General features: G+C 42.6%; 1 protein-coding gene across 7 annotated transcripts in view; it reads left to right on the forward strand.

Moving 5' to 3' along the window:
• Positions 1-27,934, forward strand: part of DYSF (dysferlin) — a 180,390-nt gene that overhangs the window by 145,892 nt on the left and 6,564 nt on the right. For all 7 annotated transcript variants that reach the window (XM_085849530.1, XM_085849528.1, XM_085849531.1 and 4 more), the window contains 10 exons: positions 2,891-2,982; positions 6,360-6,530; positions 8,114-8,256; positions 8,378-8,517; positions 8,787-8,875; positions 9,265-9,360; positions 10,279-10,420; positions 10,778-10,877; positions 20,978-21,150; positions 27,375-27,484. In XM_085849530.1, coding sequence (XP_085705656.1) covers positions 2,891-2,982; positions 6,360-6,530; positions 8,114-8,256; positions 8,378-8,517; positions 8,787-8,875; positions 9,265-9,360; positions 10,279-10,420; positions 10,778-10,877; positions 20,978-21,150; positions 27,375-27,484 — 1,256 coding nt within the window. The remainder of the gene's footprint in view (positions 1-2,890; positions 2,983-6,359; positions 6,531-8,113; positions 8,257-8,377; positions 8,518-8,786; positions 8,876-9,264; positions 9,361-10,278; positions 10,421-10,777; positions 10,878-20,977; positions 21,151-27,374; positions 27,485-27,934) is intronic.

The raw sequence follows: 27,934 nt of genomic DNA on the forward strand, positions 1-27,934 counted from the left end.
AGACCCTAGCGTTCCCCATCTGGCATTGAAGGTGCAGAAACATGTGACCTTAGACCCTTTCAGGTACCTCTCAGTGATCTCAGGTGGCTCTGCCCCCCAGAAAATTTTGTGGTTGTTGATGGCACTGGTCAAGTGGAAATGGGCTTCATCACTGAACCAGATCAGGTTGATCCAGTTTGGGTACCGCTCCATCCTGTCACTGGGCCAATTGCACATATCAAGTCTCCTTCTCATGTCATCTTGACTCAGTTTATGCCGAATAGAGATGATGTTTGGGAAAACCTTCAGTTCGTTGGTGAGGATACGCCAGTGATGTTGGTTTGATGCCGAGCTCCCGGGAGCGCCGGTGGTGACTCTTCTTGGGACTGTTCACTGCAGAATCCCACATGGCATCAATGTTGGCTTGGCTCTTGGTTACTGATGCTCGCCTGCCACTGTTGCTCTTGCTCTGGTTGTGCACTGTACCCTTGTGCTCAAAATATTTCACAATATGTTGAATGGCACAATTTGTGGGTTCATTTCGTGGTCTGAGGTCTTATTCCCGGCAGAACCTCCGGCAGGTGTCTACATATGATTCAGTCTCTTACCACAGAGCCACCACTTTTGTCTTCTGCTTCACTGTCAATGGCATAGTTGAGCTACGGAGCTAGAAATCCCAGGGAACAAACCCTGAAATAACACGATAACACCACCAAACCCTGAAAAGGAAAACGGTATTGGTCAAAAAGCAAAGAAATAACAAAGTCAAATTTGTATCAATCTTTTTGAAATGCACATTTTTTATATATATATATCTATATATATATATATATATATATATATATATCTAGATATATATATCTATATTTAGATATATATATATATATATTTATTTATATATTTATTTATATGTATTTATATATATATATATTTATATATATATTTATATATATATTTATATATATATATTTATATATATATATTTAGATATATATATATATATTTAGATATATATATATATATATATATATATATATATATATATATATATATATTTATATATATATATATATATATATATATATATATATTTAGATATATATATATATATATTTATATATATATATATATATATATATATATATATATATATATATATATATATATATATATATATATATATATATATATATATATATTTATATATATTTATATATATATATATATATATATATATATATATATATATATATATATATATATATATATATATATATATATATATATATATATATATATATATATATATATATATATATATATATATATATATATATATATATATATATATATATATATATATATATATATATATATATATTTATATATATATATATATATATATATATATATATATATATATATATATATATATATATATATATATATTTATATTTATATATATATATATTTATATATATATATATATATTTATATATATATTTATATATATATATATATTTATATATATATATATATAAATATATATATATATATATATATATTTATATATATTTATATATATATATATATATATATATATACACACACATACACAGGGTGCCCATAAAGTCTGGAAATGTAGGTGACTATACATTATCAATGGTTTGTTGACATTACAATACATGACATGTTCAATGTGCTGTGCAAAATTGTAATTAACGTGGTGTATGAATGCAGTATTTCCATCAATCCCTGCACATGCATCTGTGATGCATTGCCTCGGATGATTTGTGTCCCCAATTTTCACTGAATGAACCTGTGCCTTCAGCATACCCCAGAAGAAGTAATCAAGTGGGTTCAGATCTGGCGAGGCGTGCAGCCCACTCCACAGGGCCACGTCGTCCAATTCAGTTCAGGAAATTATCATCCAACCATTCCGTCACCACTCTGGCGTAATGTGGTGCTGTGCCATTCATCTGTTTCCAGACTCTACGGACTCCCTGTATATAATTTCAAGGGATATGAGAATAAGTTTTTTTTTTTTTACTTTTTTTTTTTTTAAAAAGTCAAAGTTTTTGATTACATAGTTTAATTGTATTACTTATCCAAGAGTTTATGCCAACATGGATTGTTTGGTCTTGAGAGAACATGATTTTCTTTTGTAAACAATTGTAAAACATCAATGTGTGTAGTATTCGTAGAAGGAATTGGTGTTACAAATATTATTTCCATGAAAGTAGAATATTTTCATTTAATTAAAAAAAACGTGTGCATGACCTTTAAGAGAGAATAATTTGTAAATTTGATGAAAACAACAGAAGTGTAACACACAATATTATAGGCTTTGGAAATAATTTCAGCTTGCTTGATTAGTTGACCGTTGTTTTCCAGAGTCTAAAATATCGAGAAGCAGAACACAAGTGTTGTTTTGGCGTCTCTTGCAAGATTGTCACCCGAAAGCAAAGATATGGCGAGATATTGATATTTGTTGGCCATATTGGATTTATGCAAATGAGATATTCATCCAATCCAGTTTTAGTGTCAAATGCCTCCTGGGGTTTTTGGACAGAATTCTAGAATTTCAAATAATTTAAATATACCTTTTGAGTGAAGATGTGGTGTATTTTTTGATATTTGGTGGCCATTTTGGATTTATGAAAATTATTCATATTTCTGCAGCAGATTTCTTAGGCCTTTTTGCGTGGTGTTCTCGAGACCCCATAGAAATGCATTGTGGTTTAAAAAAATATTCAATTGCAATTTGTTACAAGATAAGCGAGTCCAGGAAATGTAGCCATTTTATTCAAAGTCCGATATGCACACAAATTAATATATAAAAAAATCTGGATGCAATGCACAGTTGAAATGTTTTTCCACACTAACTCTCCTTGTATTGCATTGTTTTCAGTGTGATCCATACGTGAAGATCTTTCTTGGCAAGAAGGTGATCAATGATTCCGACCGTTACATTCCGAACACCCTCAACCCAGTGTTTGGACGGTGAGTTTTGAATGATGAGACTGTGATTGTTGCATACCACACTTGCATATTAAACAGGTGGTACCCTATTATTTTTGTATGGATTATTCATTCCCCCCCCCCCCGCCCCCCACTCCTTCACGGTTTTACCTTATTCACTTTTAAATTCGTGTTCTCAGGAACCTTTTAAGCGATTGATGGTAAACTTTCAACATATGAGTGCCTACCCACGGATAATTTTTTTATTGACAACTATGATGTCATAAGTGATGTAGTGTGGCAGCCATGTTGGGAAAAAATGAAAAGCTTTGGACATTATTTTTGGAACTACTCAACGAAAAAAATTGAAACTTGGCACAGATCAGGAACTCTGCATGGTGAACAACATTTGATGACAATGACAAAATTGGATGTGTCAAAATCCTTGCAAGATAAAATTTTAGAGGGTCATCTACTTAGACATTGGTCCAGTGAATTAAATTGATGTCATTGGTGATGTCATATGGCAGCCATTTTTGGGGGGAAAATAAAAATATAAATGACTTAAAAAAAAAAAACCTCAAACAGTTGAACAGATCGATGCAAAACTTCAGATATTATCGACTAATCATGATAAATGTTTGATAACTGAAACATCATAGGTCACATGGTTTGGCAGCAATATTGGATTGAAGCTAAAACCTATAAAAAAAAAACCTGTCAAACTGCAGAACCAATCAGTGTAAAGCTATAAGTATATCAGGTACCCATGGTGATAAAAGGTTGATGACTGAACCATCATTGGTTGAGTGGTTTCAGAGAAGAGGATTATTTAAGGTTTTCCTCAAACCGATACGGCTGCCAAACCATGTGACCTCTGATGTCATTGTTATGAAACCTTTTCCCCCATGGGTAATGGATGGTATATATATGTATATGTATATGTATGTATATGTATATATATGTATATGTATGTATATATGTATATGTATATGTATGTATATGTATGTATATGTATGTATATGTATATATATGTATATATGTATATATATATATATATATATATATATATATATATATATATATATATATATATATATATATATATATATATATATATATATATGAAGTTTTGCATCAATCGGTGAAGTGGTTCCAGAGATTTTTAAATGCTTTCCTTCGATCCAATATGACTGCCAAACCTTGTGAATGATATCATACTTGTCAAAATTTATTCCTCATGGCTAGCAGTTTTGTAAGCACCTTTGTAGACTGCTCACTGCTCAGTTACTGCGCTGCTCACTGCGAGAATATCACTGCTCAGTTACAAGTGGCAGTTCTTTGGATCGACGAGCCGTGAGAAATTGTTTCCTAAAAATGACGTAATGGGATGGCATCATCATTGTTGGAACTTGTGTCGTTCCCTATCCGGCATAACTGCTCGCAGTACTAGTTCCCTTTTAAATTTGTTTTCTCTGCAACTGCTTGAGCAATTTACACTCTACTTTCAACATAGGTGCATGCACATACTCGTGGATAAAAATTTTTATCGCTTACAATGATGTCATAGTATATAGGTGATCTGGTATGGCAGCCATGTTGGAAAAAAAAAGAAAGAAAAACTTTGGACATATTCTTTTCTGAAACCACTGAATGGAAAAAAATTAAATTTGGTTCATGTCAGGTACTCTACATAGGGAACAACATTTGATAATGATGGCATCATTGGTGCCTTAATGATGATGCCATAGTTGGATTGGTTGAATTCCTTATCCGATCAAAACGAAAGTTTGAGTGTGATCTACTAAGAAATGTCACAATTAAATTGATGACGTCATTGGTGATGTGGTGTGGCAGCCTTTTTTTCTTTTATTTATTTATTTTTTTGAAGAAAAAAAAGCTTCAAAAATATTTTTCTCTAAAACGGCTGAGAAGATCGATGCCAAATGTTGCATGTATGATTGACTACGCATGTGGAAAAAAATTTGTGAAGTATGACATTGATAATATGGTTTGGCAGCCATATTGAATTGAAGGAAAATATTTCAACTTGAAGGGCACTTGGTGGAGCGCGTACCTCCGCCACGTTATGCCTGGTCCACGAGAACATATCGGGCCCAATACATGTTTTGAAATATCTTGCAACACAGTACTATATCGTTTTTGAGCCCTATCTCTCAATGGTGAAGAATCACTTTAAAAATTATCCAATCCAGATCTAGATTATTTTTTTTTGTTGCACGTTTTGTTTTTCATGTTTTACATTTGTCACACGTTTTTTTTTATTTTTATTTTTATTTTTTTAACTTTGCTGTTGAAACCGATGTTCTTAAATCCATGACATTTCTCTGCAACCCATTGTTTTATAGCTACATCCTGGTGTGGATGGTTTCCTGGTTTTTATTTTTTTTTTCCTTCTACTGGACCTGCGTTGGTGCATCCATGTGTGCGCCATCCCTCGGATGGACGTTAAGCTGATGTCCCTTCTGCCAACATTAGTTTGTGGATGTTAAAGAGCTGACGGTGTCCTGTGCGAAGAGTAGATGAGCCATGGCCAAATTCCAAATTCCTGTCCTCACTACTTCGTCGAACATCAGGCTTGGCCAGCCGGTTTGTGAAAGACTTGGGCCAAAAACACTCTCCAACTCCAAAAGAACCTGGGAATAATTGTGGCCATTAAAGTAGTCGTAGTACTACTACTCCTGCATTCTCACGAAAAGCAGTATCTGCAATGCCATGGCTGTAGGTTACATCGGTATGGTATGGTCTCATTATATTGCAGTCCATAAAATTACTATATACAAATGGAGACGAAGAATAAATAAATCGGTGATCAATATCTGAAGTGAAGGCAATCTATACACCACCATCATTAAATTGGGAAAGACAGAGGTGCTCTTGTCAACAAATATGTAATGCTTCTTGCTGAACCAACAGCTTTATAAATTTAGACTATGAAAGGAAAGGATGATGAACCCCATGCTTGCATGGTTATAATTCAAATAACTATTGCCCCTGCCACCAAAGGTGGAAGGAGGTTATGTTTTCACCCCTGTCTGTCTGTCTGTCTGTCTGTCTCTTTGTGTGCAGGATATCTCAAAAAGTTGCAGATGGATCCGTATGAAATTTGGTGGGCAGGCTGTGTGTGTGTGATCACGACGAATTGGTTCGATTTTGGTGAAGATCCGAATCCGGATCTAGACACGAGAATTATTTAATTTATTGATTGAGAGATGTGGCCAAAAACGATGTACAGCCCGGTATTTCAAAAACTCATTGGATCCGATATGTTCGACTGGATCAGGCATTGCATGGCGGTTCTATGCACCTTACCGAGTGCCCTTGAAGTTCTGTCATGTATTTAGCAGCACCAGTTTCTCAGGCCAGATAATGAAACGCGCTTCTTGCGTTGGTTACAGCATGTACGAGATGAGCTTCGCATTACCGCTCGAGAAGGACCTACACGTCGCCTTGTTTGACTACGACGTGCTTTCCAAAGACGAGAAGATTGGAGAAACGATCATCGATCTCGAGAACCGTTTCCTTTCAAACCACCGTGCTCATTGTGGACTTCCACAGACTTATTCGGTGTAAGTTTCTTGGTCACAAAATTACTAACCACGTTTGTTTAAGAATCCTCGTTTTTTTTTTGTTTTTTTTTTACTGAAGACTTCATTAGCGTATTTAATGAACTTTCATGATTCCCATCTTTGTCGCTCCACGTGATGAGCTTTCACTCGGAGCAATAACATTAATAATTCTAATTCTTTTCTTCGGTCTCAGTTTGCCTTGTATCTTATCAAATAGAGAACACTGTAGTTCTGCACGATGCAGACTTCATTAGATATCTCTTGGATTTTTTTTTATATTTAAAATGTAATGTGTAGATTTTATTTTTAAAATTATATTGATGTTTTTTTCTTTTTTTATGCAGTCAAAGCTCATGGAAGAGCAGGAAGCTAAAACGTGGAGGTAAAAGCGGCAAAAGGTGGGCCGACAGATGGATGTCAGCACCTTGTATCCATTGGCAAAAGGCACGATATAAATGCAATTGTTATTTAATAGCAAAGGAATTGATGGAAAGAAGAGAGGGGAGGAACATATTGACTGGTGAGTAAGGCTTTGTGGGGGGAGTGGGGGGGGATTGGAAAGTGGTTTGCTGAAGGAACACAAGCCTTCATCAGTAAAGTTGAGAGCATTGACCAGGGAGAAGAGAGGGTGACCAACCTTTCTGTGATGGAAGATCTGCAAGCTTTTGCTTCAGCCGCTTTGTGGGAGATGCCGTTGATGTTGAGAACTTTTGATTGTGCGACATGTGAGAGAGATCGATTAATCGAATGATTAGCAGGAGCATCAGGAGTGCAGTCTTCTATTTCACCACGGACAAAGGTCTTGCATGTTGAGGTTTGGATATACGAAAGAAGGACTTTATGCGACAATGGATGCTCAGTCCGTGGCTGGCCTTGGAGGCAAGCTTCTACGCATGGTCTGCCCACGAAATGTTGTGACTGATGGTGAAGCCCACAACCTCAAGTGGCTGATTGTTGAAATGTATTGTGGGTTTGTGACATTTTCAACTATCCTTCCAAAGGAAAGGGTGATGGTATGAGATTTTTTTTTTTTTTTCCCCCCAGATTTAATGAAACATTCCATTTGTCAGATGACATGTGATCCTTTCCACGTCAGCAGATGGAATTGGCTACTGCTTTGGTGTCCTTGGGATGAGGTTTAGTGCCACCTAAAGTTATCTGCTATTAGGGAGGGGAGGAGGGGTACAGAGTGAAGATGCGGTGGGCAAAACATGATGTGAGGATACAAGCCATGAGCCCACATTGACCACAAATCTGTACAAGGACCAGGACCAAGATCTCTTTTACAGGATTGAAAGATGTGGGCCAATTTTTTCATCAAACCAGCAAATGGTGATCTAAGTTTTTATGGAGGAGTGCAGAAATCGCAGCCAGTAAAGGACTTGTCGTTGCACTCTTGCATGAATCGTAAGGACATAAGGAGACGATGGGCAATTTATAGAAGTAAATGGGATTTGAACCTTGGTCCCCAGCATGATGAACCGTGTGCTCGGACAGAAATGCCAAATGTTGGTCTCGTGATCTACTGTCGTCGCACCAAAATACATTCTCCTAAGGAAGCTTTTCGTGATTATGGTTGTCAGGTCTGGTCTCAATGCTTGGCGGGACCAGATGCGTCCATCTCAGATTCTGGAGGAGATCTGCAAACAACGTAATTTCAGCCTTCCCACTTATTCAGATGGACGGCTTTGCCTGGGATGCCACACTTTCTCTCTCGAGGGACAGGGTAAGTGCCTTTAACCTGATTGACCTGTTAGTTTTGAATTTTTTTGTTGCATTAATGGTTTGTCCGAATAGCACTTTAAGTGTTTGTATTTTAATTCGGGTTCATAATCTCCTTCCCCCAGGTACCAATCAAGTTCAACCCCCACACTTGGGTTCACAACAGGAACAGTTGTCATTGATGGCACTACATCATTGTGGCCTTGTGCCTGAGCATGTGGAGACACGACCATTGTACAATCCCTTGCAGCCTGGTGTTGAGCAGGTATGCCTGGCTTTGTTGAGCACCATGTTTGGTGGGTTTTCTCTTTATTTAAATGTGGAATTACCGACCGAGTAAATGTGCAAGGATGCTGGCTGATAATGGTTTGGAAGCTTCTCTGGCTAGCTCTTCTGTCGGCATTCTCATTTCCATCCCAATTTATGCCCTCTCCTGACACCCATGCTCAGTACAAGTTGCTTCTACAAAATGGTTAAGCCTGGATACCTTTTTTTGTTTGTTTATTTTAACTCACTCTTTTGCTTTTGTTGAAGGGTCGATTGCAGATGTGGGTTGACCTGTTTCCTAAGAACAAGGGGCCACCGGGCCCACCCGTCGATATTGCCCCTCGTAAGCCACAAAGGTAAGAAATGGAAGATTGTTTCAGTGGACTCAGCATGACTAGTCTATGTAGTGAAGATTATCGAGTAAATTTTGGACAAAGGCTCATTTCCACCCACTCCCCTGAAAATTACTGGACTGGTTCAGTTCATCCCCCCGCCCCACGCTGAGAATTACCGGATTGGGTTTGGTTCATCCCCCCCAAAAAAATGACTGGACTTTTCGGTTCATTACCCCCCCCCCTCCCCTGTTTAGTCGTAACCACCCTGTGCCCCTCCCGTGTACAACCACCGGTTTTCAATTCGATCAGTCCATCGGTTCAGGAGTGCAATGAAGTATAGCCGACACTGGCACGTCTCTCATTGTAGTATGATTGATTATTATGAGTTGCTCTTCATTTTTGTGAGCCAGATACCAACTGAGATGCATCGTCTGGAACACAATGGACGTGATATTGGATGACACGAGCATCACCGGGGAGAAGATGAGTGACATCTTCGTGAAGGGGTGAGCAGCCAACGGATTGCCAAAATGACTTGTGGATTCCTGGTGTTACCAACTTATCACTCCCTCCTGTGTTACCCTTGCCTTCCCGTGAAAGTTTACAAACAATCTGATCAAAGTACTTTATAAATGGATGCACTTAGACAATCCTTCCGATAAAGGAAGCATTTGAGAATGAGACCACCGTGCTCGTGCAGTACGAGTGCGTGCTCCTACAATGAGGCCGTGTATTTTAAGCTTTTTAAGATCCCAAACCCAGCAGAGCTGTAATGAACCGCAATGGTGCACAATGTCAATGGAAGTCCTTGATAGCATCACCTAATTAGACATATAATTGGTACAAGTGGACTTTGCAGTTAAGTAAAAGCAGACAGGTGTTAACGCATTTGAATGAGATGATGGGGGGATAATTGGAGCACACGATCGTTAGTACGTAACGTCTTCTGTATAATGATCGACTTTGGGTTGTACTTGTAAACACTTCGATGTTGATGAGTTTCCAAAATACATAATCGCTTTGATTCGCCAACTTTAAAAAATGCACACAAAAAAAATCATTCTGATCAAGATGATGAAATGTTTCTGCTTTGGAGGAAAAGTTGATGAATTTTATTAAAAGAGGGATTGATGAGCTGGTCTGCATGGTGGAAAAGTTATAATAGTGTAGTCACCACCATCTTGAGAATATTGTACTATAAATAAGTACACACACCCTGTTGATGGCCTTGTGCCTCCCCAATTCGTACCCCGTTCCTCCCTCCCCAGTGATTTTTTTTTTTTTTTCATTATACTGATGGGTTGGATTAATTTGATGTTGATGGAGCACAGACATAATCAGCCAAGTGGCATGCCCGTGTCTGTGTCCGAGTCCCTTGTATGTCTTTATCCATAGGTTGGTCATGTGTTGTTTTCTGCCCACAGTTGGCTGGAAGGTATGAATGAGCACAAGCAGCAAACAGACGTTCACTACCGCTCCCTGGGTGGAGAAGGGAACTTCAATTGGCGACTCTTATTCCCCTTTGATTACCTACCTGCTGAACAGCTCTGTCTGCTTTCTCAAAAGGTGTTAGATACTAATTGATTATTATTTACTACACCCCCCCCTCCCCAATCACCCCTCACCCTTCCACAAAACTATGATTAAACACAACCACCCCTCCCCCCTTTCCTAACACAAAACTACCACGATCATTTTAAAGTCAAGGTCAGTATGTGGACTGGAAGCTCCCTGAGGGTTAGACGAAGCAAGGTGAAAGCATATTGACCCCTCCCTGAAGGGCATTATTGAGCCATCTTGATTTTTATCAGTAATTTTGTATAATTATGGTAATTCTCCTTTTACGACTTTGGTTCGGGGTGTTGACATCCTGAGTATTAATTTATAATTATTTACTCTGGTCACCACCTCCTCCCCACAAAGGAACACTTTTGGAGTCTCGATGCCACGGAGCAGAGAGTTCCACCGAGACTGAACCTGCAAATCTGGGACAACGACAAGTTCTCTTTTGATGATTTTTTGGGTAAGATACATTTCATTATTGTGGCTTGCATCAGCACTCAGGTCTGGTAAAGGTTGTGGGACACCTGATTGATTCACCTATCAGGCAGGTATTCCTTGAGGGTTGGCATTGTATTTAAAGGTATATATGGTGTGATAAACACACGGCAGGTAGATGTGCAAATACAATTACTTCAGCTACACAACTACATAATGTTCCAGTTGACTATTTTAAACTAGCAGGGGTACCCGACGTTGCCCGGTGCTGTCTCAATCCTGTTGGCATTTTGAATAAATATTTTTGTGCGGGCTCACAACACTTCCCCAAATATATATCCCGACACTAAGGAATGGGGTCGGGGATCATTTGATATTACCTTTTTCATAAGTACGAAGGCGATTTCATATATATATATATATATATATATATATATATATATATATATATATATATAGATATAAAACTTCTTTTTTTTTATTTACAAAACATTTTTGCCTAAAACACTCCCTGGCACTCACTGATAAACCTCTGAAAGTTTGACGAAGATCCGTTTGGCCATTTCTGAGAACAATGGTGACACACAAACAGCTCTCTTGCAGTATAGATTTGCTTGCCTCACCCAATGCTGCCTCGTTTCTCATCTCTACCATTTCCATAGTGTCAGCACTCTTAGTCGGTCTGACAGTTTTAATGATTTTAAAATTGTAATCCATGGATGTGGCTGGCCCTTCCTCATGGATTCCTAAGAGGAATGTGCACCTGTGTGTGAGGTAAGCTGCAGTCTCCCCACCTGCTGTGTCGTTTTTTTTTGTCACTGTTTAACCGACAGTAAAGGAAGACTCCGATGTCCCATTTCGTATCAAATTGGTACATTTGAGTGCATTTTATCCTCTACGAGAAGTACTCGGACACGTGCATCTCTTGCTGCAATAAGTCCATTGTTTCTTGGTAAGAACCTTGTGGTTCAGAACAAACTTTACAAGGCCTTCTTTCCCTTTCCCTTTCCCCCTCCTCCTCCTCTGTCATTTCTATAATCTCATTGAGGTCATTTGTGTATTTTTAATGATGATTGCATCATTGTTGTTATCCCAGTTGAGGACCAGTCTCTTCAAAATGAAGTTTGTTCGATGAATTTGATCAACTAATTGCAAAAACAAAAATCGAAATTTTTAATTTTTTTTTAAATTCAGCTAAATGCCATCATTTTGTAAAGATTCTACTCCTCTTCAAACCCACTTTATTGCTTTCATGTTTTGTTTGTTGTTTTCGTTCCTTTCCATTGCTTGTAGCAGTAAAGACACGTGACGATAGTTTTCAAAGGTACCTTGATCATGGATATAAAGCACCTGATCAGTGAGACTGGATTACAGGAAGTAAAACGTTTTGAACTCTCCTTTTGACACTAAATGAAAATTATAACTTTTGTCTCATTTAATTGTTCAGTGCTACCATGTCATTCCCTGCACGGATCAGTTTGTTGTGACACCGGGGGCGAGAAGAGGGTGATGCCGGGTGTCGTCAGCATGTGATACTTCACGCTGTCACCTTTCGTCACAACTATTGTTTGTTTACAAACGAACCATATTTTCCTCTTGTTCTTGTCAAAGTAAGCATTGTTCCACTTTTGTTGTAATTTTCTCTCGTCCTCGACAATGCAGCGCTTTTGGTGCAAAATCTGTGATTTAACTTTAACAAGAAAATAAACATCATAAAACCACTGTAAAGTGGCACAAAGCATTTCCCAGTGTTCGATATAATGTAACGTCCTACTGTGATGACATCCTGGAAGTAGAAAACAGAAAAGTTGTGCCACAAATTGCTTGGTGCCCCTGCTTTTCTTACAATGCCGTCTTTAATTTCCAGGATGTGGGAGAAATTTATAAAAGTTAGATGAGGGCTGGAATATACGCAATGACTTTGTGGGCTGCTCTTTGGGAACACTTGATGTTCATATTTGATAGCCCAAGTGATCTCATTTCGTGAGACTTGTGCGTTTCTGGGAATTCCCATGAATTAGGTACAGCTTATTTGGTGAAGCCTGTGGACAGGTTTGGCTTGCTGCTTACTCGGTATTACAATATCAAAGCTGGGATCTCCAACCTATCTACAAGTCTTCGTCTGAGATTTTATGGGACATAGTTGTGCTGTGTCACGTGGTTGGGTTTTCGTATATCATGCCTCGCCCGCTAGGGGTGGCAGGAGTGTACTTCTGGTCGCGCAATAAAGCGGAGTTGATGCTGGCGCGCGTGCTTCTTGCGTCCCACTGCACCTCGTACACTCTAGTTGGCTGGCGAGGATGCTTGAATACGGACATGTGCCCGTTTTCGTCGGAGACGACTTCGAATTGTTTTCGGAGCAATTGGGATGCTATTTCCACGCGAACGATGTGGTCGACGAGAGCAAACAAAAGTCGATCTTGCTCGCTTCGCTTTTGGCGGAGCATTATCGGCTACTGAGTGATTTGGTGGCACCGAACAGGCCCCGGGATGACGAGCTGTCGTTTCGGGACATTGTGCAGAAGATGAAGGCACACATGGCGCCGGAGAAGTCATTACAGCTCGCTCGATACCAGTTCGATCGCCTCTCGAAAGGAGCAGAGGAACGCGTCGCTGATTTCGTGGCGCGGATTAAGCGTTCTTCCGTGGCCTGCAAGTTCACGGCGGGTGAGTGTCCAGCTCGGCTCAGAGATCGTTTTATTGCTGGTTTACAAGATGCGAAGATGGTTTCAGCGGTTTTACGGCTGAAGGGTGAAGCCATTACATTCGACTCGGCGGTCAGCACGGCTACGGCGGTCGAGCAGACTCGCGGAGATGTTCGGGCCATCACCGGCAACGCGGGGTCGCGAGCACCCCGGGACGCGCGTACGACCATTGATGCGGGTCGGACGTGACCGCGCGTGCGGCGTGGTGACCCTGCGGACATGCTTGGGATGCGGAGGTCGACACCTGCGCCGTGCGTGCCCGTATAAAGGCAACGTGTGTTTAAATTGTCACAAGGTGGGTCATTTGGCGCGTGTGTGCCGTGGGGCGCCGGCCGCCGTTAAGGTCATGGACGGCGATGTGCGAGGCGACCCAGGGCGGAACCAGCGGCCGTTGATGGACCTGTTTTCAATTGGCCCGGCGGCGGCGCGCCCGATGACGGTGGAAGTCGAAGTGAACAAAACGCCGATCACGTTCCAGGTCGATACGGGAGCAGCGGTGTCGCTCATCGGCGAACAGACCGCGCGTAGACTCAACGGCTTGAAGCTTATCAGGTCAAACCTCACGCTGTTTACGTACACCCGCGAGAAGATAACGCCAGTCGGGATGGCAGACGTGTCTGTGCGGTACCAAGGCCAGGTCGCCACGCTTCGAGTGTACGTCGTGCAGGGGAGGGGACCGTCTCTCCTCGGCCGAGATTGGCTGGCCCGCATCAGGCTAGACTGGGCCGCAGTTCACCTTGTGCAACCCGTGCTGAGCCGGTGGGAGGATCAGTTAGAGGAGATTCTTCAAAGACATCAAGGGTTGTTTAGCGACGACCTTGGGAAACTCAAGGGCATGGAGGCAAAGCTCTTCTTGAAGGAGGGGTGGTTCCTCGGTTTTGTAAACCACGTCCTATGCCGTATGCCCTGCGGGACAAGGTCAAGGGTGAGCTGGATAGGCTGGAGGCCTGTGGAGTGATCGAACGGGTGTCGTGCTCGGATTGGGCCACCCCGGTTGTCACGGTGCTGAAACGGAATGGAGACGTCCGATTGTGCGGGGACTTCAAATCCACGGTTAACCCGGGGCTCAGCGTGGAGCAGTATCCATTGCCGTCGATCGATGAAATATATGCGCGAATCGCGGGGAGTCAATATTTCACGAAGCTAGACCTGCGTGATGCATATTTTCACCTGCTGATGGATCCCGGGAGTAGCGAGCTTTTGACAATCAACACGTGTCAAGGACTCGATCGATATACCCGACTCTGTTTTGGGATTGCTTCGGCCCCAGCTTTGTGGCAGAAAGCCATGGATCGGGTTTGCATTGGCCTGCCCGCTCAGACCAACTTGGACGATGTGTTCATTGCGGGGAAAACGGCGGACGAGCATCTTGCGAACATTGCCCAAGTGTTGACAAAGCTCGAAGCGTGCGGCCTGCGCTTGAACAGGGACAAGTGCGCGTTCTTCAAGCAGCGCTTGGAATACCTCGGGCACATCATCACGCCGGAGGGGCTGTTGAAAGGTCCTCGGAAGGTGGAGGCGATTCAGCACATGCCACCGCCTCGCGACAAGACGCAGCTGCGCTCGTTCATTGGTGTGGCCCAGTATTACCAAAGGTTCGTGCGTGGGCTCAGCTCACAACTTGCGCCGTTAACACGGTTGCTCAGGAAGGACGAGCGCTGGGCTTGGGGGCCTGCACACCAGGCGTCGTTCGACCGCGTCAATCGGCGGCTCACAGAGGATACGGTCCTCGTGCACTACGAGCCTGCGCGTCCGCTCCTATTGGCATGCGACAGCTCTGCATATGGCATCGGGGCAGTGCTCTCCCACAGGATGGACGATGGTTCCGAGCGGCCTGTTTGTTTTGCATCCCGGACCCTGTCCACAGCAGAGCGCGGATATGCCCAGATTGAGCGTGAGGCTCTCAGCCTCGTCTGGGGTGTGCGGAGGTTTCATCAATACCTGCTGGGGCGGCATTTCACTTTGCAGACGGATCACAAACCGCTTCAATTCATCCTGAGACCCGAGCGCGGGGTGCCGGTGGTAGCGGCCGCGCGAATACAGTGGTGGTGTCTGTTTCTGCGTGCTTACGATTATGATATTCAGTTCCGAAGCACTGAGAAGCATGCTAACTGCGACGGGCTCTCTCGCTTGCCGTGTGCGGAGGGTCCAGCTGCGTCTGAGTTGGCTGACCGGGTCGATGTGTTCGCGCTGGGCCAGGTCCAAAGCGGGCCGGTCACGGCCAGGCAGGTCGCGGTGGAATCGGCTCGTGATCCGGTGCTCGCCCGTGTCGTCCAGGCGATTTCTACGGGGAATTGGAGCGATCTGCCTTCGACACCGGCATTTCAACCTTTCACGTCACGCGCATCGGAGCTGTCGTTGGTCCAACGGTGCGTTATGTGGGGAATGAGGACGGTGATTCCACCGAGGCTCAGGCAGCGGTGTTTGGAAGAACTGCATGTCAGTCACCATGGCATTGTGAAGACCAAGAGTCTTGCTCGTAGTCTGTTGTGGTGGCCGGGGTTGGACAAAGACATTGAGCAATTGGTTAAGCGTTGCGCCACGTGTCAAACAGATGCTGATAACCCGCGTCGAGCTTCGGGTCTATGGCCTACCCCAGACAGGGCCTGGCAGAGGGTCCATGTAGATTTTGTGGGACCGTTTAATGGCAAAATGTTTTTGATTGTGATCGATGCATTCTCTCAATGGCCGGAGGTTGTCGTAATGCAGCATACATCAGCAAACATTACAGTAGAAAAATTGCGGACGATCTTTTCAAATAAAGGATTACCTGAGATTCTGATCTCTGATAACGGTCCGCAGTTCATCGCAGGTGTATTTGATGAGTTTATGCGTCAAAATGGTATTCGACATCTAAGGTCCGCACAGTATCATCCTGAGACGAATGGCCAAGCTGAGTCGTTTCTTAATATGTTGAAACAGGCTTTGCGCAGGGGGGGTGTTGCACCTGTGCAGACGGTGGTCGATGTCTTTTTTTTCTCCATAACAGGAACGCAGTTCATCCTGTCACGGGTGATTCGCCTGCCATTCGTCTCTATGGACGGGCATTGCGGTCCAGACTGGATTTGCTGCGACCTGGAGGGTCGGGGAGTGGGGCGGTGTCCCGTCCGACGCGGCTGCGCGGCTTCGATGTGGGACAGCGGGTAATGGTGCGCGATTATTTCCACGGTTCCAAATGGGTGCCGGCGGTGGTCTCTGTGGTGCTGGGGCCGGCGAATTGCATGGTGCGGACTGATGGTGGGGATGTGTGGAAGCGGCACGTGGACCAAATGCATGATCGCTGTTCAGCGTCACCCCCCCTCCCACACCTCCCCGGGCTGAACGATGCGGGACCCCCACCGGTGATGTCGCCGGCACCTGACGTTGTATCGCCGGGGCTGGTTGGGCCGACGCCCAGGGGTCTTCGCCTGATGCCGTCCTACCCGGGGACGTCGGGCAGGCTGGTCGGTCGGGGGTGGTTGGGGTGGCGAAAGGTGCGAGTCCGGCGAGGGTGTCACCTCGACCGAGCCGGGAGGCGTCTGAGCCTGGACTGTCTGGCGGCGCTGCCCGTCCGAGGCGGGTCAGGGTGCGGCCGCGGTACTTGGAGGATTGAGTGTTGATGGGTTTCAGGTGGTCATGTTGTGATTGTCCGTTCATCGTGACGGGTCATTTTTACGAGGGGATGAGTGTGCTGTGTCACGTGGTTGGGTTTTCGTATATCATGCCTCGCCCACTCGGGGTGGCGGGAGTGTACTTCTGGTCGCGCAATAAAGTGGAGTTGATGCTGGCGCGCGTGCTTCTTGCGTCCCACTGCACCTCGTACACTCTAATAGTTAAATCTGTTCTCACCACACAGGATTTTAAAGCACGTTTGATATGTCAAGGCAGAATCTTTGAACTTTAAATTCAGATCCAAAAGTTCAACTTTCCAGGTGTTGAACTGGCTTCCGCTCCATTCAACTCTGTCACCCACATTCAGAAGTCCGAGCATGAATCAATTCACTTAAATATTACTCGGCCGGCATCCATTTGTAATTGACATAATGGAATCTTAAATTGCTCCCAACATCAATTTTTCTTTCTTGTAATAGTCTGATTATTGATCATCCGTTTATATTTCACGAACAAAGGTACCTGGCATTGCCGAGCAACGCTGGGTCTCTCCTCCCACCCCTTCTCCTGCCTCCTCCCACTTGTTCCCCTCCCTCCTCCTCCCACCCTCTCCCTCCAGACTCACTTCAGACTCCCACCCCACCCCCTCCTTCTGGACTGTGACCCATCCCCCACCCCTCGCTCTGGACCCCCCACCCCACCCCTGACCTCCCTCCCTCCTCCCTCCTACCACCCCACCCCTTCCCATTCCTTCCCCTCCCTCATCTCACCCCTTCCCCTGTGTCCTCCCTTTGACAGCTGGTGACTTGTGTGTTTATAAGTTATGAATTGTGAGACAATGAGGTTGTGTACCTTGGTTCAAAAGTGTATCTGAATTGTATCTTGGTGGTGTATCTGAATTAATTACAATTTTTCATTACAAGTGCTCTAACAGTTTCATTACAATTAACCTTGGGAGCTCAGAGGAGGAGGCAGCCATTACCAAGTGGCTTGTAGAGCGCTCGCCAAGTAACTTAAGCACTCAACCAAGAACCCCAGTGAATGGTTGATGAGGAATGGCTGGTTTGGCAGGCAATTAGCTATGTATACATAACGGTGAAGATCAGGCATTCGATGATGAGCGCTTCCTTGTAATTATTTTCGTTGCACTCGATGAAGTAAAGCTTTGAGCACATTCCTTAATCTTTTCTTAACTCAATATAAATCTCTGAACAGTCGAAAAAGTTGAGCTTAATGCCTTGGCAATTTGTAAATGTGAAGAGGAGGGGATCTCATAGCCTTTCTTGCTGAAAATAATTGGTAATTTGTTTAAATTTTTAAATTTCACTCCAGGTTTTGTCAGTTATTTAGTCCACCAGCTCAGATCCTCAAATCTAAAGACAGATTTTGATTATGTACATTAATTCGTTTGTGAGAGGTCCTCATGGAAAATCACCCCAAGGCATTTTTGAATAGGTGGAAACGTATGGTGGATTAAGACCCCTGTAAATGTGAGCGGGCTGACCAAGAATAAGCCTGTTTTTGTTATTCAATGATGAGGTGAGTTAATAATTTATTTTTTTTTTAATGAGTGTTTACATTTAGCCAAACACTGTTTTCATTCATGAACTCCCTTGGAGTTCCCTTCGGATTCATGCAAAGTTTCAGGCCGCTAGGTTTCATGATTTTGGAGTTGTGGAGGAGACGCGCGCGCACACTGACATTTATTATCATATATTCTGGTCACTTGTCACTCGATGATGATTCTCCCATCAGTGGATTGAGGCTTTAAATTGGAAACGGGAAGTCAGAAAGAAGTCTTTGTGGACATTGTAAGCTTACAGCACTGGTATCATAGGTGAGCAATGGCATCCTACCTCCACGTTCACAAACAACATTTGGTGCAATCTTCTCCTTTGCTTTCCCAGTGAAGGTCTGCGAACTCCAAAGCAGCATGTTTGGTATATTGCTGTGCCTCTCTGGAAAATCCTCTTCTGTTTGGCTCAATAGTCCACTTTTTAATGATTGCTTTCTCTTCTTGGTGATGGACTAGCATCAGCAGTTTATTACATTGCACTTGACGTCAGAAACATCAGAAGCTGGGGCTGACCTTTGTGTACTTGTGACTTTAAATCGAGTTACATGACGCATCAGAATAATCATGCTGACCCTCCTCCCCACTCCTGCGATCAACCTTTGGAAGAAGTTGGATCCCTTAATTTTTGTTATTATCCCAAGCTATGACCTCTTACCGTCGCTTTGAAAACCATTTTTAGCTCGCCTGTTCGAAGAACAGAGAGCGATAGCGATACCCCCTGCGTGAGCGTGAAAATGTTAAAGTTTTTGGTGCAAGTTATTTTTTTCCTTTCTCGTGTTTTTATCTACCACACTTTTTTAATATGCCCGATATATATATATATATATATATATATATATATATATATATATATATATATATATATATATATATATATATATATATATATATATATATATATATATATATATATATATATATATATATATATATATATATACATACATCGGGGCGTATTATGTGATGTCTGTCCGTCCGTTCCTGTCCGCACTCTAACTCCCAAAGTTTTCAACTTTCACGTTTCATATCTGGTACATAGGTACAGACTGTGGAGACGGCGTGTCGCGACGTACGTTCGGCATCGAAAGTGGTTGCCATGGCAACCAGGATGCTGTTTTCCACGTTGTAGCACAATTCTGTATACACCTTGTTCGGGCGTATATTGTGCTCACTTGCGTTCTTGTTACTGATTACAATCTACAAATACATATATTGCTTTATAATTATACTTCACTGCAATGCTTTATAAAAAATATTAATTATTAGACGAGTCTTTTAAAAACGATAAATGTATAAACAGGCGAGCATTGGGTGGTTTTGACACCAACTCTGGTTAAATCATGGTCTGTCCCGAGCTCGGTGGATCACTTCACTGTGTCTGTTCGATCATGCTCTTCTCTCAAGTGCTTCAACGTTTCAGTTCTGGCACTTCCAGCTCGAATTGTCTCCCATTCTTCCTCGCCAACCTTTATTCTCACTTAATCTTCTTCCTCGAGCCATTTCCTCCTTTCACTGCTAGTTTGTCTCATTTTGTTCGTCTGATCATGGACTGTGTACTAATGAAGGTGTTAGATCAGCAGAGGTTTTTTATATATCAAACTTGTGTGCTGATGCTGGTTGGACCAATTGCAGCTGAGTTATCATTCTTGAGCAGGAACTTTGCCAGCTTGGAGGTCAGGCTCTCATGGGCCAGTCTGCAGAGGGGGTTTGAATGATAAATGGATAATGGTGACTTGGGGACCTTGCCATTACCTTGTACCATTCTGTGTGAGGGAGGTAAAAGATGAGAAGTAAACTGCAGTCACTGACTTCACCATGTGTGACCAGGTAAAAAGTGTTTTGGACAAATATGAAATGCCATATTTCATCCCGTTTACAAGGACAAAAATTTGTTTTCAACCTTTGCAGGTTATGAATGTGGGGGGTCTGACCTTTAACCCAGTAAACTATCGATGAAGTGGTTTTTCCATACTCGTTACGGTGCCAAGGAACTCTCCTCCTCCCCCCAATCCCCTTCCACCATTTGTGTTGTGTTAAGACTCGTGGAGTTTGTACGTGTATCATATGCAGGACAAGTCCACTTGGAGACATTGATGTACGTTGACTTGATTTACGAGATTAGTTGCCAATGGATGCTTTCCCCTAATTTGTTTCCTTTTGCCATAATTGTACTTTAACTATTTTCTCATTCAAGGACTGTATTTGAGATGTGAAAAGGAATGTTTCATTTATTGGTCTATCTCCCACACGTAGGTTCTCTCATTCTGGACTTGCACTGCCTGCCGCGACCCACGAAGACGGCAGGGAAATGCTCACTGAAGCAAAGCACGGGGATGGCCACCGATTTCTGTTCTTTGTTTCGACAAAAGAGCATGAAGGGGTGGTGGCCTTGTACAGCTGAGAAAGATGGTTTCCCACAACTTGTGGTATGACCTTCTGTGTCTTGATCACCACCTTACATTGAGTCGTCGTGGTATGCGGAGATAGTTAAGATGGTGCTGTTCAATTTCCTTACTACTAATTAATGCATAATGAACTGGAAGTGATGTGTGATGGAGAAGATTCGCCAATTAATGTCTTCAACACAAGGGCCTGTAGTTGCTTGTTCATTGCTATACAATAATCCTCTGCATCATGACTGTTCCTTTCAAGTTCTGCTCGCAGTTCGATTCACTTACGGGACGTAGGTGCATTGACCTTGTGATGGCATTTTGGTGCCCTTTCCGAGTTGTCCGGAGTAGGTGTGGGTGGATTTTCTTTTTAAACTTCTCTTTGAATGCGTTCTCTAAAATGCTTCTTTTGTTTTTTTTGTTTTTTTTATCCGAGAAGTGAAGAACATGTCCCGTCTTGATGCTGTGACCTAGATTACCACCTTCAAACCATGAAGATTCTCATGAGGACAAACTTCTGTTTGTCGTGTGCATAACTTGACCGGAAGGGTGCTGTCGAAGCAAGTTCAATGACATGAATATGAATACAGAGGTGCCAGCTTTGCTTTATGGCCAATTAATAACTCCATTTATTACATCTGGAATTTGGGAAACAAAGCTTATCGGTGTTTTGTCCTTCAAAAGGAGATGGTGAACCTTCTGTTTAAACAGCTGGTGTCCCTTTGGGGATGGTTCACCTTTCCTCATTTGGTTGTTCCAGGTTTTTGATCTAGCTTTAAAATGTGGAGAGAAGAGTTTCTACAGATAACACTGATGAAAGAACAAACAATAGAAGGTGACGGGTCAACACATTGATAGCAGTGGAGGGAACTGATTGACAATACAAATGCATCACAGCATGTAGAGAATGGAGGGGGTAGGCAGTGGGGTCGGTAACAGGGAGGAAATTATGTTTGGGATGTGGGGGGCATGGTGGGGGATTGGAGAAACATGTCCCTCTCCCTCTTCCCCCCACTTCTATCGTTGCATTTTGTTTACCGCCTCTCCCTTCACTGTCCATTCGCACCATGCTCACTCACTCCAGTTTTGTCTTCTCATTTCTTTCGAAAATAATTCCGTTCATAACAATCGATCATATATGTAAATTATTATTAAATAATGCTCATTCGGTACAATAATATCTAATTAACATTATTGATGGAAATCCACAAGTCCACCATCTTTCGCAGTGATTGATCATCTGCTGTCATCTTCATTTCCAGCCATAGTACCTGGGACTCATTTTTCAACAAGAGACTTCATGGAAACCCTTAGAACCCCTTAGTCTTGAGGAAAAGGACATGAGAAGTGTCTTTCAAAATCTTCCTTTGCATTTCCGAGCACAATCTATATTTCCTACGAGCCACCATTTTGTCTGAATCTCGATATCCCCCAACGATGAGACCGCGAGGGGCAAATTCGATTGGTCAAGATGGCGTACTATTTTGTCCAAGTACTGTTAAACTGGAGGTTTTTGGAGGTGCCAACAAGGAGATTGGTGTTCTGCAGTGCTCAATTATGTAATTCAATAGAAGTAAAAATAAAGGTATTAATGGCTGGAGGGAAAAAAACTTTTGCGGAGGTTTCCCCACTGTTGAAGCGCCGTCTTTTCCACCATCCTCGTTAACACATTAAATTAGTTATCTGTGCCCATTGTTTGTCCTTTATGACGTCCCTAAAAACAGTACGTTTCCTGTTTGGAATGATTTTCAATTTTGTTTGATTGCTAGACAGACAGGCAGAGACTAACTACCTTACTCTGTGCGCATGCGCGATCAGGATGAGATTCTATACAATTTACCAAATTTTGAGCTAAAATATGCCAAACTACAGGTTCTTGCTCTGATTCGTGTTCCGCAGTGTTAAAAATATAAAATTAAATTGGAATTAAGTTGTTTGTTGATCAGACCGACGTCTGTCGACGGCGAACCAATTGCTTAACCCCGCTCTTCGCCTTGCACGCACTCTCCCCCTCTCCCCTCTGTTTCTCTCCCCTCCGTTAGTCCATACCTTCCTGCCTTCAGCTTTCCTACCCAACTTATAGTTCCTGGTCCAACAATGAATGCATTGAGGCAACTGCCAGAAAGCTGCTCATCTTTTCCTCTCTTTCTTTTTTTTGTATTCAATGTTGAGGCTCGTATGAGAGCTAACACACAGAACATATCACAAAGGGAGCAGGAGACAAGGGGTGGGAGAGGGAAGCACAGAGCAGTGGGGAACAGACATGAAATCTGTGGAAGGGAGAGGATGGGGTTGGGAACACAGGGTATACAAGATGGACACTACAAGGGACATTCAAGAAGGAAAGCAGGGAATTTGAAGGAGGTGGGTTTGGGGTGGAATAGCGGGGAAGAAAAGATCGAGGTTTTGGATGTGGGAAGATGTGGGAAGAGGTAGTGGTGGTGAACAGCTGTTTTGAAGACCTAGAGGGAAGAGTAGGATTGAAGAGAGTATGGGAGTTTGTTCCAAAGGCAGGAAAAAAGAGGGGAATGAAATGGTGAAGGTGAGCAGTGATTCTTGATTTTGGTAGTTTCACCAGAAGGGGGTTTTTGGTGGACCTTGAGCACCCTGCAGAAATGAGGGGAACATATCACAGAGCAGGGGGGGGGAGGCTGGAGAGAGGAGTCCATTGACCTGCCTGCGGTGAGAGGGAGGCTGGAGGAGAGTCCATTGATCTGCCTGCGGTGAGAGATCCAAAAACTCGGCTTCATCGTGGGAGACCTAAATGATCCTCAATGCCTTGGTTTCCACACAGTGAAGCCAAGAAAGGTGTGATGCAGGAGTGTCAGCCCAGAGGGGAGAGCAGTACTTCATCAGGCTGCAGATGAAAGCTTCAGGTTGCATCAGTGATGTTTGCTCTTGGCAAGCCAACCTCACTGATGGGAACCTGAAATCTCTACAAAGCTTATTACCATCATTGCTGTCTTCAGGTATACCGGAAGCAGCATCAGGCCCACTGAGGTAATCAGCATTTACCTGCTTTATCGATCTGAACTTGCAGGTGTTTCACCATCCACAAAATGTATTGCCTCTTGGTTAAGTTGTCTCAAGAACATGTTCCTCATATGCTGTTTTGCTGTTGAGGGATGGGATCACATTTGATACTGCTCATGCTAAGGTTGACTGCCTTCGTCTGGGAGGTCAGCAGTTCAACTGCAACCTTGGCCAAGTCACACCAAAGTCTTTAAAAATAGTACATGCTGCTTCCTCCTTTGACATTCAGCATTTAGACAGAGCATGTAGAAACCACATGGGTTTGCATCCACGGGGCGGAGGAAATTCTTCATTGATTGCCCTGCTGAGTGTGGAGAGAAGAGATGTCTTTAGTGCACTGGGAAGTTGTATCACTTCCTCCAAGCTTCCTGGCCGTTTGCTAGAAATCACATCTGGCGTGGTCTTGTGTATTTCTCAATCTGCAGCTCCTCCATGAGAATTAGATCGTTGGGAAAAAGTGATAATAAAAAAAGGTCCACAATTCCTCTTTCTGTCACTATCTTCCACCCTTCACTAAAAACATTCTACACCTTTAAAAAAAAAATTTTTTTTGTTTTTTGTATCCATCGTTGAGGCTCGTGGAAGAGCTCGTGCAGTGAACAGATCAGAACGTAAGAAAAAAAAACAGGATGCAAAACACATGCATGTGATGGACAATATGGACACAGTAGGAAACTCCAAGGCAGGAAAATTGTAAAATTGGATGGAGGAAGTTGGGTCGGGTTAACAATGGTAGAAAAGATCATCGTTTTGGTTTGGGGATGATCTGAGATGGTTGTGAACCATCTTGAAGACCTCGAGGGAACAATGAGATTGAAGAGGATGTGGAAGTTGATTCCACAGGTGGGGGAAATAAAGGGGAACAAATGAGTGGAGGTGAACAGTGATCCTGGATTTAGGTGGTTTCACCAGAAGGGGGATAATGATGGGTGGACCATGTGTGCCCTGTAGAAACCTTGGGGCGAGAAAGCACGGAAAGGGCAGAGTGTAAGAACAGAAAGGAGGCGGAAGAAGACAGACCACCAACCTGTCTTCAATTGTGAAGTAATGAGCCCATTGACTCGACCTCATCACGGGAGATTTCAATAATATTCATGGCATGAAGCTGTTCAAGATGAGAGGCAGGGGAGCCAGCCCAGAGAGGAGAGCAGTACTCCGTCATCCCCCGATACTGGCCCAGACGGCATCAACACTGTTACTCAAAAGCTGATCAACTGCCTTGTCTACTCTTTCTCTATTCATTTCCAGGTCATTTCGTGTGGGCAACCTGCCTGCATCATGGGAAATTTCAAACATTACCCCAAATCATAATAATGGTACCAAAACTGACTCTCGAAAAAGCTAAGTATGCTACCACAAACATTTTGCTGGACATCTGTGCTTTTGATTCTCTGGCACCATGCCTTGATTTCCAAAGTGTCAGCTAATGATAACCAGGATTTCTCCCGGAGTGAGTACCAGATTTTCTGTCCACTCGTGTGCACCGACTGGCTTGCTTTCGACAAAATCTGATCCTTTTCTGTTGCTCTATAAGCCAGTATAGCGTCAAGTTGTATTCTGGGACCACTCTTGTTGGTGCACATAGAGTTCACACAGTCATCACTGGAAGATTTATCGTGCCACTTTGCAGATGACACTACTTGGTGCAAGATGCTTTCAAATCCCTCTTTCCGGCAGCTTGTACACCACCCTCTGCCCATCTGAGAAAATTAGGAATTGGTCATCGATCTGAAACATGTCTTTTGCTGCAAGGAAGACCCATATTCTCAATTTGTCACTCCATTTTGACTGGCAGGCAAATTTTCCAATTCCTTTTTTTTGGAGAGTGACAGTCTCTGGAGATCTCAGGCTTTCACAGTTACCTATAACACCTCTTTAGCAGATTACATTTCAAGGTTGGCCACCACCTACAAACTCTCAACAGGGCCAAATCCGAACTTTGCTGCACTCGGTTTATAATGGTGTTGAACATCTTCATCAAGAATTCTATGGATTATGGCTCCCCACTGTTGACTGGTGCTGATGCTGCTTCTAATATTGAGGCTCTGGAATGCTAGGTGCTGGTGGAATCACTTGTCAGGAAGCTGTCTTTGGATCTGCAGATTGTTCACCAAAGCCAGGTTGGTGGACTTCCGTTTTTGTTTTTTTTATTATTTTTGGTAATTATTGGCTCTATTCTTGTTTTGCTTCTTCAGCTCTTGCCTTATTGTCCAGCCCTTGTCCCTCCAGGTCACACATATTCAGTGATAAATCCTTTCCTTGTTACCTTCCTGAAATTCAAACTCCACACTCACCTGTATTCTTTCATACTCACCGAGAGAATTTTATTCTCGAGTCTGTCTCGAGCTCTTCTTTACTGGATTTAAAATCTGCTTCCCGCAACCACCCTGCCATGGTCTCTCCCATTTCCCTTACTGAGCTTTACTATTCCCACTGAGACTGTTCCCATGTTTTTGCAATTCCTCGACTTGTGCTGTGGAATTTTTGTCTTTGCCCCAATTTATCGTCTGATCCATTGCCCCTGTTTTGCTCTTTCTTGAGCCGTACCTGTATAAAGGCAATTGCTTCCACAAATGGGGGAACAATGGGATGTTGAAATGGAGGTGAGGATTCTCACTTTGACTTGGGGCGGGTAAAGAGTCGTGTTTTCTGGAAGATGCTTGCAACTTAAAGGGCTCGGGATGAGTGGAGTGAAGAGGGGGTATGTGGAGCAATACCTTTAAAGGTGGTGGGGAAAAAAAAACCCCCAAAATACAAAGGCCAACATGTTGCTTGCAGTCGTTTAGATGCAAACACTTGGACTCAGCCTTCTGCCAATTGAGCACAAAACCTTCTAATTTATTGGCATCACCCTTTCCTTCAGTAGAGATGGGAAGCAGCTGTGCCAATCTCGAGAATAGAGCTGTACTCGTAACGCCTCAAATGAAGGCCTTGCTCATTGTGGAAAGCTCATGATGGATCTGTCTTTGTGGAGAATTACAAGGTGACTAACCTTGATGTTCAGCTGCAGATTGTCTGCCCAAGACAAGCTGTGGCTGAGAGTGTCTCAAGTGCTTCACATACTGCACTTCTCCTGGCTTGGTTCCCATAAAAGTACTACAGGGAATCCTGGTTCTGGATTCTTGTGAAAGAAAGCTGTCTCTCATGATGTGTATTAATTATTGGTGGTGTATGGGCTGACTTCATATTGTTTAACATGAAAATGGTTGATGATTTCTTTTGAACAGGGAAAGTTGGAGATGACTTTGGAGATCCTGACAGAAAAGGAAGCGGAGGATTATCCTGCTGGTCAAGGCAGAAAAGAGCCCAACATGAACCCCAAGTTGGAGGAACCAAAGTAATTTACCTTGTTGTGATGTTTAGCTCTTTGATAATGAAGTATGCTGTTTATTTTATTGGTATTATCAGATGAAATAATTTGTAGGTACCCAGCTGGAGCGCTTGCCTTTGCTCAACAATGATTTGTTAAGCAAAGCAATGTTTTTAGCACATCTTATATCTATATGTATGTATGTGTGTGGTATATATGTATATATATATGTATATATATATGTATATGTATATATATGTATATGTATATATATATATATGTATATATGTATATATGTATATATGTATATATATATATATATATATATATATATATATATATATATATATATATATATATATATATATATATATATATATATATATATATATATATATATATATATATATATATATATATATATATATATATATATATATATATATATATAGTCGTAGTGTATGTTTTTGTCCTTAT

This window comes from Eptatretus burgeri, chromosome 12 (genome assembly GCF_056783735.1).
Source record: "Eptatretus burgeri isolate ZD-2024b chromosome 12, Ebu_testis_v1, whole genome shotgun sequence".
Classification (NCBI taxonomy): Eukaryota; Metazoa; Chordata; class Myxini; order Myxiniformes; family Myxinidae; genus Eptatretus; species Eptatretus burgeri.